At 34.1% G+C, this 10,502-nt stretch overlaps 4 protein-coding genes across 7 annotated transcripts; 3 read left to right on the forward strand and 1 right to left on the reverse strand.

The window, feature by feature from the left end:
• Nucleotides 1-125: 125 nt before the first annotated feature.
• LOC138134436 (uncharacterized) lies at nucleotides 126-2,394 on the reverse strand. 2 transcript variants are annotated; one of them, XM_069052705.1, is made up of 3 exons: nucleotides 767-2,394; nucleotides 524-712; nucleotides 126-473 (listed from the first exon to the last, which is right to left on the reverse strand). In XM_069052705.1, exons 1-3 carry the CDS (start codon nucleotides 2,247-2,249, stop codon nucleotides 253-255), a joined length of 1,893 nt encoding a protein of 630 aa, XP_068908806.1. In that variant the 5' UTR covers nucleotides 2,250-2,394; the 3' UTR covers nucleotides 126-252. The 2 variants fall into 2 exon arrangements, with proteins under 2 accessions (XP_068908806.1, XP_068908805.1); XM_069052704.1 differs by having other exon boundaries at nucleotides 524-2,394.
• Nucleotides 2,395-2,416: 22 nt separating this feature from the next.
• Nucleotides 2,417-3,590, forward strand: LOC138134437 (uncharacterized). 3 transcript variants are annotated; one of them, XM_069052707.1, is made up of 4 exons: nucleotides 2,417-2,567; nucleotides 2,616-2,749; nucleotides 2,804-3,002; nucleotides 3,057-3,590. In XM_069052707.1, exons 1-4 carry the CDS (start codon nucleotides 2,522-2,524, stop codon nucleotides 3,500-3,502), a joined length of 825 nt encoding a protein of 274 aa, XP_068908808.1. In that variant the 5' UTR covers nucleotides 2,417-2,521; the 3' UTR covers nucleotides 3,503-3,590. The 3 variants fall into 3 exon arrangements, with proteins under 3 accessions (XP_068908808.1, XP_068908809.1, XP_068908807.1); XM_069052708.1 differs by having other exon boundaries at nucleotides 3,060-3,590; XM_069052706.1 differs by having other exon boundaries at nucleotides 2,418-2,567; nucleotides 2,804-3,590.
• Nucleotides 3,591-4,188: 598 nt separating this feature from the next.
• Nucleotides 4,189-6,148, forward strand: LOC138134439 (myosin light chain 1-like). Its single transcript, XM_069052711.1, has 7 exons — nucleotides 4,189-4,320; nucleotides 4,790-4,817; nucleotides 5,089-5,229; nucleotides 5,280-5,447; nucleotides 5,498-5,584; nucleotides 5,694-5,746; nucleotides 5,945-6,148. The coding sequence occupies exons 1-6, from the start codon at nucleotides 4,318-4,320 to the stop codon at nucleotides 5,717-5,719; spliced, it is 453 nt and encodes a 150-aa protein (XP_068908812.1). The 5' UTR covers nucleotides 4,189-4,317; the 3' UTR covers nucleotides 5,720-5,746; nucleotides 5,945-6,148.
• Nucleotides 6,149-9,400: 3,252 nt separating this feature from the next.
• LOC138134438 (myosin light chain alkali-like) lies at nucleotides 9,401-10,297 on the forward strand. The gene is made up of 6 exons (XM_069052709.1): nucleotides 9,401-9,483; nucleotides 9,530-9,557; nucleotides 9,610-9,747; nucleotides 9,801-9,971; nucleotides 10,022-10,108; nucleotides 10,171-10,297. The coding sequence occupies exons 1-6, from the start codon at nucleotides 9,481-9,483 to the stop codon at nucleotides 10,227-10,229; spliced, it is 486 nt and encodes a 161-aa protein (XP_068908810.1). The 5' UTR covers nucleotides 9,401-9,480; the 3' UTR covers nucleotides 10,230-10,297.
• Nucleotides 10,298-10,502: the final 205 nt, after the last annotated feature.

Raw genomic sequence — 10,502 nt, forward strand, 5'->3', positions numbered from 1 at the left:
CTTATGTAAATAGCTTTAAAACGTTATTCAATTTTTATAAACTATTTACTACATAGTTGAAATTAAAAAGCATCGTTTCTAATTAAAGTATTTTAGTCGTAGGAGTCGATTTAAAAGCAGGGGTGTAAAGTAGTTGAAAAATAAAGAAAATCCGTCACATTACATTTGTGATAATTACAATTTTGTATACTGTTGAAAATAAACTTTAAAAATTATTTCTCTAATTATTATTTTACACGAAACTGCACTTTTCTAAACACCTTTCAAAATCTCTTCAACTTCTCCGATAGTTAATTCAGTTTCAAACATATCATTTTCCCCTTTACTCTCTTTACCTTGATACGGTATCTTTATCGTTATTTTATCATCTTTATTTTGACCGTTAGCCCTGGCTTGATTCCAAATGTTCTTCCACAGTATTTCTTTCTGGTGTTGCTTTGCCTTCGAAACTATTTTCAAAAATTCTTGTTTACCTAAAAAAACTCGATCAAATGACAAACAAAAAAGCAAAAATGCGCTGTACCCGTTGCATTGTCCGTATGTTTCGACGGTTTATTTTCTGTTTTATCCAGTCTCGGTGATTCCGTTCTCCACAGTGACAATTTTGGATTCACATACGAAACATCGATATTCTTGTTTTCCCTTTTCGGCTGGTTCATTCTCATTTTTTCTAGATTTTCTTCGTGACTCCTCCTCGAAAATTCTGTAAGAGCTGTGGAGCGGAGATTTTGATAAGGATCGTCTTTCTTATCTCTGGCATAGTCACCTGTTAAAAATTTACTTTTAGTGTTAATTTGTGCATTAAAAACGTTGGTATTTATGTGCTTCATGAATTTTTTGATAGTTTCAGAATTATAATTTTCCCCTTTTACTGAATCCGTCAGTTTTGTTGTTTCCGAAGAACCTTTTTCTGTTATCGTAAATTTACTCAATATGTCATTCAGTAAAGTTATTATTCTGTTTTTCAGGTCAATACCAGGTCTCAAGATCTCTTCACCCCATCTCCAAATATTTCCCCCATAGTAGATATCGTCGTCGGTAATAGTAGATTTATCATTTTTATTAGATGCTCTTCGACGTCTGGGACTGGGGTAATGTAAGCTGGCGTTAAAACAATTAACCGTTTCGGTACTTTTAGTGTGTTGACTCTTTCCAGCGCGAGAAGAATGTATCGGACATTTCTCGTGTTTTGCGGATCTCCTGGAAGTCCTTTCCGAATACGGCATGGATATATCGCTTTTAGATCTCAGCACTTTCGGAGAAAAGTTATTTACCATCTTGGTTATAATTTTCTTGAAATAATCTTTGGGGACCACTTTTTCTTCTTGCATGGCTAATCTCTCCTCCAGCACCTTGACCCTTTTGGTGAGCTGACTGATGTATGCCGCATCACTGGAAGTATCATGTTTTACGTGTGCATAATTTGTGACTTTTGATTTTTTTGGATTGGTTAATATTTGCTTGTGCTCTGAAGGCGCTGGAGATTCGCTCAGCTCCGAAAGCATCGGATGTTTTTGGCACTCCATCAGCAGTCCAACAATACCACAATTCTCACATAAACATTTCCCTTCAATTTTATCTCCTCTCTCTAAGAATTTATTTTGCTTGTTTTGACAGAGCAGGATTGATTTCAAGTCTTGAGGACCCGTCTCTACTCTATAAACCGATTGATTTCTCAAATTTTTAGCATTGGGTAATGGATTGCGATTTTTTTGTTTAGGAAACACATATTCCTCAGAAGCAGTTGCGCCAATTGTTGTTTGACTGATCACCAAATTAATGTCTTGCATGTTGGTGATTCGGGTTTCTACGTTTTTTAAAGATCTGCGTATTTCACAAAAAAGTGGTTCCACTGACTCCGCAATACCGATAAAATCTTTCCTTTCTAAATCGTCAATAGGAGAAGTTGATGAAATTCTTTCTTTGTGCTTGGTGAATGGTTTTCTTGATCGATGATGGTTGTCGTAAAAATCGTTATGTCTGCGTACTTTGATAATGGTGTCGTCATATTTTAACTGGTCCAGATATTTTTGTTTTTTTCTTCTTTGCTTCTCCAGAGAAGTTATTAATTTTCTAACCTCGTCTGCTCTAAGGATGTTAGTCCTCTGAGTACCGAAGGCTTCCAGTTCTTTAGGCTTCACCACGGTCACGTCTAACAAAGTGGATTTGCATTTTTCTGGATTCGATAAAATCTTCTTAGAAGCCGGGTCCACCTGGACTTCTAAACATAATTCTACATCTTCTCCCATCTCAGATGGATCGACAAGATGTACGACATTGAACACTAACACTCATAAAAGAAACGTGAAATTTAATAGATGAATTTACATTGTTACATATTCATAAATTTTGTGAAGAAATTTATTGAACGACAAACGCCAAAAATATGAAACGTCAGTTAATATTGCCGAAAAATATAATCACATGACAGATCCAAAGAACAAATGAAAACTTTTTCAATCAAACGAATTTATTATTTATTGAAAATTAAAAAAAAAATTGCCACAGTTTTGCACCAAATATGTCTGCCATCGATACATCATGTTACGCTGTTCCTCCAGAGAAAGGTAATCTTAGATTTCTGTTTGTTGGAGTTAAGAATGTAAACATTTCAGAAAGTGGTGCGGGAGAAATGAATCGCTTTAAGCCACCTCCTTGCGGTTCTAGCTCATCTCATTTGATAGCTTCGGAAATAATGAACGACATTTTGGACAACGCATTTGAAGTGATTATGGCCAAGAATTTGCAGGTAATGAAGGAAGATAAAGCTACTAAAAGTTGACGCAGTTAGTTTTGTTTGCAGCCAGTGCCCAAAGTGGAAAAAATATCACCAAACGTCGTGGGTGACATTTTGGAAAACATCCTATCACCTACTCCGAATAGCGGTGTGTCAAATGAGAATTACCGTCATGACGAAACAGTTTTGCTCGACGACGAAATAAAGAGAATCATAAAAGAAATGAAATATCCCCCCGAACAGAAAAGTATCATTTGTACACAAGGTGTTGGTGATCAACTAGGCGACAAGTTGGAAGTAACACCCGATAAAATTTTAGCAGAACCAGTAAAACGAAACACGTTAGAAAGGAAAAATCGCCTGACCAATCTCGTACGAAACTCCAAACAGATGTTGGCGAAATTTGTGACCAACGACAACGAAAATGAACTCAGAATGGCCAAGTCTGAAGAAGTACACGAAAGACTTCTTAAAGTAATCGACCTAGAAGGAGACGACCATTCCAACTTTGCAGAACCTGGCAGCAGCAGTGACACCGGTATCTTGCAAATGCCTCCAGAAGCCGTGATGGACATGGTCGATTTGGAACCGAACATACACAAAGAAGGTGACGTCGAGATTGAGAAAATCGACAAAGAAATGGCAGGTTGTTCAATCACGAAAATGGAAAATACCAAATGTGTCAATGTCAACAAGAAAAAATGGAACATTGGGGCGAAGATAATGAAGTACATAAAGAGGAATAAAGATACCAAGAAAGAATGAAGGCGGGATGTTTTTGGACATCATCTTTACAACATTTTTATCCAGTTTACTTGTATTAAATTATTAATAAATTTTTCTTGTCGATAAATTTTTCAGCAAGTTTAACTCAACAATAATAATCATTAGTGAATTGTGGTTTACTTTCACTGTGGAATCTGTCAAACTGTGTTTGGAGTAGTGCGTGAATTAAAAACGGAAAGTGAAATATAATTTTGGCTCTTGAACGTGAAACAAGAACAAAACACGTTTTTGTCTGAGCTTGTTAACTTTCCTGAATTTATTTTAACCCATTAAAATGGTAATTAATTTGGTCATATCCAAGTAAAATCAGATGTATTCGTGACGGGGTAACATAATAAGACGGTTTATTTATATTTGTTTAAATGATTTAAGAAGATGTGCTAGTTAGCAGTGGTTAATTTGATCGCTAGTATGCGCCGACTGGAAACTGATTAATGTTTACCAATTACAGTTTGTGTAGTATTTTGGTGCCGAATTTAGCACCTGAAACATTCTTCAGTTATGTTCTAAATCCATTTGTTCTTGACCACTCCCACCCTCTAGAATGATGTATTTTGGGATCTCTTTTGGGAGCAGGCGGAGTTGGCATCAGCGCACTACGACATTTTCACCGATTTCAAATGAAATAATCGTGTACGGTGTTGCCAAAGTTAGAGGCGTCCCAGGACCAAGAAATAGGCTTCAGTTACAGAAACACCAGCGCCATCTACACATATAAAACAAGAGACCCACCGTCCTCCGAGCCCCACTTCTGGTCCATTTACTAGAAGGCAAGTTACAGTTACATCATCACAATGGTAAGTACATGCAAAGTTGGTGCACGTAATTAGTGTGTAATTGAAGCATGCAAGCCGATAAATCTACACTTGGTGAACCTGCCTATGTTAAAGCTTTTAAGTACTGGAAACAGAAGATTAAGAAAGCTCAAATAGTAGTTACCATTTTCTTTTACCTCATAAAAAATCATACATTTTCCATTCCAGATTTATAGCGGTTATTTACATAGGTAGTGAAATTTCTGTGATTCCAGTTTGTATAATGTAAAGTGTCTGTCCTTTTATGTGCTTTCTTGTAGATTGTTCTGTGTTCGTCTCTATCTGTCTATTAACATCACGACATAATACACAGATTTATGTGTAGACCCGTATTTTAGGCATTAACTGTTTCGTCTCGTAGATAATATCGTTTGTTCATGTATCTTTAAAAAAATAACATTTGTCCCGATCACCGATTTAGAAGTAAACCTAACGCACCTGTATTTTGCAGGCTGATCTTAGCGCCAGGGATGTTGAAAGTGAGTAGAAAAACATTAAATTACCCCGACATTTTGCTCCTACCGAAACTCATATGCTTCTGGCTAATTTTAACCTAGAACTTATATGGCCACACTCGCCATCTGAATCTAAATTTATCCTCCATTGACTTCTAAAATTAGTCGCGCGCTCTGCTATCACGTTTTTCCGCGATTCGTAATAGTAACCCAATTATCGAAAATTGTTCACATGCCACTAACTTTAATTAATATTTTGAATTAAAATGAAGATAGTAATTTTGAACTTGATAAGGAGCGAACTTCGTGTTCTCTATCTACGATTTCGAGGGCAACGGTACCGTCGATGCGGTCAATTTAGGCGACATGCTTCGCGCCCTCAACCTCAACCCAACCTTGGCCACAGTCGAAAAACTGGGAGGCACCAAGAAGAAGAGTGAGTGAGGTTTTTTCGGAAATGATTGTTGCAGATAGTTGTATTTTTAGACGAGAAGAAACTCAAGGTGGATGAATTCCTTCCCATTTTCAGCCAAGTCAAGAAGGATAAAGAACAAGGTACATTTGAAGATTTCTTAGAGTGCTTGAAACTGTACGACAAAGAAGAGAATGGTAAAATGATGGCAGCTGAACTTTCGCACACCCTTCTCTCACTTGGTGAGTACTACAAATAGTTACGTAACAGTTTATGAGTGTTTCAAATTCAGGTGAGAGACTGTCAGATGCCGAGACAGATGATGTACTCAAAGACTGCATGGACCAAGAAGATGACGATGGCTTCATCCCTTACGAACGTAAGTTGATCTTAGGATCACGTTTTATAATAGATTAGTGGAACAGACTAGATATTAAGTAAACAGAGTCATAGATTTAGTAGTAAGCATGTTATTTTGCGAATTTCAGCATTCCTCAAAAAGATGATGGCGTAAGAAGCTAAATTTAAATTTTATTTTTGAGTAAGTAGGAATTTTTGCGTACTCGCCGCCGTCGCTTAGCAATGAAGATGTTGTAACGCTTAGCCGGCTTTTGTTTAACGTTTTGCAGGATTTCTAGCTAAATTAAACGAAAAGCCAATTTATGAATGGTCTCGTGGAAGCGATGTTTCTTTATTTTTTGTTTTAATAGTTTCTAATGTTTTTTTTTTCTTTGTTTAGCAACTTGAAAAAACGTGCGTTCCACTCTTGGGCAAATTCAAAACATTTAAGACCGGAAGCCATCACGCACGCTCTAGGCAAACATCTATACGCCTCAATTTGGAGATTTTGGCACGTGGAAAAAATAAATTTAATTTTTTGTTAAATTTATTCCTTCTCATGTATACCTAATAAACTGTAAAAATAAATTTCACTTTTTCGTTATTGTATTATTATTGTCATAAAAATAAATTGTAAAATATCAATAAAAGTTTCAATGAAACTGAAAATAAAAAAATTAAAATTAACAATAAAAATTATTTACTTATAAAAGATATCTGTGTCCTGTGTAACGTTACCCTACAAATTCGTTCACAAAAATCCTTTACCTTGACAGCTGATCCGAATACCAATCAAGCTGCAAATGAAATTTAAAACTTTTGGTTTATTATTCATTGATAGAGACTGCACACGATTGACTGTTCATTACATTCACTTGATGTCACACAAAAAATATCTTACTGAAGTTTTCCTTCAAAATTAATGGCCGACACCTATCTCATAGAGTGCTAAATCTATTTACAAACTTTTAATCAGCTTTAAAGTGGCGTTTAATTAACAGTTAAAAATCGCTTAAAAAGTTTAATTGCTTTTATACTTATGTACACTGCCACTTTAAGAATTTATAAGTTTTCAGTTCTACATTTCATTAATATTTTAAGCAACATTATATTCCCGAAATTTCTAATTTCTAAAAATATTTCAACCTATTTTTCAGACGTTGCCCATTCGTGAGCTGTCTTTTATGTTATGTAAAAGTTTTAGTGGCTGTACTGACAATACAAAGAAACATGCTATGCCATTTTTTATTGATTTATCTATAATTAATTAAATATGTTAATTGCTGAATAGAAATAAAACAATTGTAGTTATATCATTTTATTATAAATTAAATTGAAAATGCAACCCACAATACATTGCCAAAGTTAACGTGGCTATTTCAAATATTGTATTCTTTTAAAATGAAATTATGATGGCTTTGCTTCCAATAATATTATTTGTCGCAACTGACATTTACGAAAGATAAGAAAACATCTTGATCTTGATTTATGGCGAATGTAATAAACATCCTGCATCCTTCTACAGTTGCGCGTTTATGCAGTCAATAAACATTGTCCCAAAAACTCTTCGTTTTTTCACAATTTAATTTAAAGAAGCGAATAACGTTCATGGCAAAATTTACGAAATTGCAGAGCTAACTATGTTTTATGTTTTGTAAATCAAAAAACAAACATCCACGTTAACTTTGCAAATGTATGATGGGTTGCATTTTCAAACGCGTCAGGCTCATTCTCACTTGTGAAATGCCTCAACTTTAATTACGAAAAATTAAGGATTCAGTTAAAGATACACACAAGATAATTGTTACATCGCTTACTTTTTTAATTAAAACGGCGTTTAAATTACAAAATCAACAAGATATTTGTGACGATAATAGTATATTATATATTGAGGGAGAGAAATGCATGATTTTTCCTAAGGTGCAGTTTGTAGCCAGAGGGCGAAGCCCGAGGGCTACAAAGCACCGAGGGAAAAATGAGCATTCTCTCCAGAAGTATATATACTATTTTTTTCACGGTAGGGAGTAGAAACAGCACAAAAATCTCAAATTTTAAGAATAAAAAAATGATGACAAATGAGTTGTCATCTTTCGATGAATTTAATGGAATTAGTAGTTGCCTTGACAACACAATTAGATTTTTGTCACAACAGTCAAAAAAAATGAAAACTCCCATTAGATTTTTGTCACAACTGTCAAAAAAATGAAAACTCCCTAGGGAGCAAATATTTGCAAATATTTGCTCCCTAGGGAGAAAATGCTCTACTTCTGTCACGATGTTGACATCCGAAAAGTTGATTTCTACTCCCGATCGTGAAAAAACATTATTATTGATAATACCTACGCTTTTAAGACAATCGCAAATTTCAACAAGGCTCTTTCAAAACATTACTTTGTGTGAAACATGTTTATTACTGTTTTTTGCACTGATTGGAGTTTTTAGTTTATTATCTGCTATAATGTGAAAATTTTAGCTAACAAATAAGAGATGGAATAAATGTAAAATATCTAAAGAAAGAGTAAATTATATTAAACTATATTATGTAACAAAAGATTTATTTATGTTCTAAGATTATTGCTTACAACCTGTAATAAAAATTGTGGTCCTTGATTAAATAGTGTAACAAAATTTTGCAAAGTTGTTGTTTATGTTACATTTTCTATTGTTTATGTTAAACAAATTTTTGTTGTTTTGTGTTAGTTATTCAACATAAGAATAGATTAATCAAAGAACATGTTATCTTTACACTATTTAAACAATCTGTAACAAACATTGATTGAGTAAAAGACATATTTGTGAAGTTTTGATTCTCTTTAAAAAACCAAAACCGTAAAGGAAATAGCTTTTTAGGTCTTGATTTGTCAAAAATATTTAAAACAATATGGAAATGTTCTGTAACTGTTGTTTGTATTTTGTTGCTCTGTCCTTTCATAACAAAATTATCCCTATTAAGTCTTGCCTTTAAATAAATAACTCAAGTCCGTTCTCTTTCTTAATTTAATTTTTAAGTATTAGAGAATTAATAATTTTCAAGACAATAAAAAAGATATTCCAAGAGCTCCACTTTTTAAAAGAATAGTTTCCTGAATATAATTTATACAAATTCTCTTAACACGTGTCAAAATTTGAAACTATACTTACGGAATAATGCTTTTTAGAAGGCAATTGATGATAGATTCACTGTTACTCTTATTTTCTTCGCAATCCTAACCTTAGCCAGATCAGAAAAGTGTACAGCAAACACATTATTCCTGACTTCATAAATATTTTAATAGTTATTTGTACAACTAGTTCTGAAAGTCATACTTTTTTTCACGAATTTGCAGATTGATTAACGAGGGCGTAGCCCGAGTTAATTAAACAAATAAGTGAAAAAAGAGACTTTCATAACGTGTTCTACACACTATTTTTTTGCATATCGATGTAAGTTGAGAAATTTTGTCTAAAAGGATTGACGAAAAATTACAAAAAAAAAAATAGGTATGCTCTGACAATCATCTCCAAGGAGATGGAATAAAATGATGCAAAAAAGTACCTACTACTTTCACTACGATTTTTCGTTTAAAAAAGTGCTACTTTCACTACGATTTTGCGTGTAAAAAAGTGCCACTTTCATTACGATATGCAAAAAAAAATTTTTCAAGTGCACTAGTTGTCTGGAACCTTCTCCAATATCATTAAGACAATGCATATCTTAAAAACTTGGTCAGAACAAATTAGTAACACGAGCTATTTCTGTTAGAGCACTGCAGTCGGATTAAATTGCCATTGCGGTATTTTTTTTTGAATAGACTGCAACCAATGAAAATTGACATCCTGGCAATCTTACGACTGATTTAGATTAAGATAGGTGTGCTATATAAAACAACTGGATGACATTATTCAAGCCTCATTCGTCGCGCATCGCCAAGAAATTGCGGCGAACCGTGTCACACTATGGTAAGAAAAAAAGAAAAAAAATTCACTTATAATCAATATTTTGCAGGCGGATTTAAAACCAGCTGAAGTGGAGGGTAAGTACAACAGTTGACAATCGACAAATTTAACAAAAAAAAATGTTAATAGATGCAGAATTTGCGTTTGATATCTTCGCCGGTGTCGACGGTTTACTTGATAGCCTCAATCTTGGTAAATGGTTGCGTTGCTTAAACGTGAACCCCAGTCTAGCTAGGATGGAAAAATTCGGTGTTGGCAAAAAAGCTGGTTCGTAAACCAAAAATTTGTTGATGGTAATATCATTTAAATTGTGGTTTCAGGTGAGAAACAGTTTAAGCTTGATGAGCTTTTGCCCATTTACAGCGAGCTGAAAAAGGAGAAAAAAGATGAAGGATGTTACGAGGACTTTATTGAATGTCTCAAATTATACGACAAAGCTGAGAACGGTAAAATGTCAGCAGCTGAACTGTCACATTCTCTTTTGTCATTAGGTAAACAAAATACTAAGTACATTCGAATTTCCTTACTCGTTAGTTTTTAGGAGAAAAATTAACTGATGTGCAAGTTGACGAGTTATTTGAGGATTGTCTTGACGAGGAAGACGATGAGGGTGACATTAACTACATACGTGAGTTATTATTCCCTTGTTCGGTGTTAGTTGTTGTTTCTGAAATGCAATTTATTTTACAGCATTCTTAAGAAGAATGTGTGAACTGGACCCTCCACTCAAGCCAAAAAAGAAGAAGTAAGAAATGATTAAAACCAAATATGTTAAACCATTAATATCAAAAAATAAATAAAAACGAACAAATTAAAACGAGTTTTATTTTATTTATGAAATCCGTGGGAAATGAATTAAAACAATTTGTAGCAGGATGGTGCCTCAATTATTATTAGTATTGATTTACCAATATTTTTAATACAAGTAAATCCCCCTCCTGAGCACTATTGAAACAAAATCGCCGGCGGAAACGCTAGCAATTATCGCAATCCAAGAAGTTCCCTCCGTTCCTCTCCCTCTC

Source organism: Tenebrio molitor, chromosome 7, assembly GCF_963966145.1.
Source record: "Tenebrio molitor chromosome 7, icTenMoli1.1, whole genome shotgun sequence".
In the NCBI taxonomy this organism is placed as follows: domain Eukaryota; kingdom Metazoa; phylum Arthropoda; class Insecta; order Coleoptera; family Tenebrionidae; genus Tenebrio; species Tenebrio molitor.

Excerpts from the sequence above, each read along its gene's own strand:
- LOC138134436 (XM_069052704.1), bottom strand. The coding sequence starts at position 2,249 with ATGGGAGAAGATGTAGAATTATGTTTAGAAGTCCAGGTGGACCCGGCT. Across the intron at positions 474-523 it reads ACATACGGACAATGCAACGG|GTAAACAAGAATTTTTGAAA; the intron begins GTACAGCGCATT and ends GAGTTTTTTTAG.
- LOC138134437 (XM_069052706.1), top strand. The coding sequence starts at position 2,522 with ATGTCTGCCATCGATACATCATGTTACGCTGTTCCTCCAGAGAAAG. Across the intron at positions 2,568-2,615 it reads CGCTGTTCCTCCAGAGAAAG|AAAGTGGTGCGGGAGAAATG; the intron begins GTAATCTTAGAT and ends TAAACATTTCAG. Across the intron at positions 2,750-2,803 it reads TTATGGCCAAGAATTTGCAG|CCAGTGCCCAAAGTGGAAAA; the intron begins GTAATGAAGGAA and ends TTTTGTTTGCAG.
- LOC138134439 (XM_069052711.1), top strand. Across the intron at positions 4,818-5,088 it reads TAGCGCCAGGGATGTTGAAA|GAGCGAACTTCGTGTTCTCT; the intron begins GTGAGTAGAAAA and ends GAACTTGATAAG. Across the intron at positions 5,585-5,693 it reads TGGCTTCATCCCTTACGAAC|CATTCCTCAAAAAGATGATG; the intron begins GTAAGTTGATCT and ends TGCGAATTTCAG.
- LOC138134438 (XM_069052709.1), top strand. Across the intron at positions 9,748-9,800 it reads CGGTGTTGGCAAAAAAGCTG|GTGAGAAACAGTTTAAGCTT; the intron begins GTTCGTAAACCA and ends TTGTGGTTTCAG. Across the intron at positions 10,109-10,170 it reads GGGTGACATTAACTACATAC|CATTCTTAAGAAGAATGTGT; the intron begins GTGAGTTATTAT and ends TTTATTTTACAG.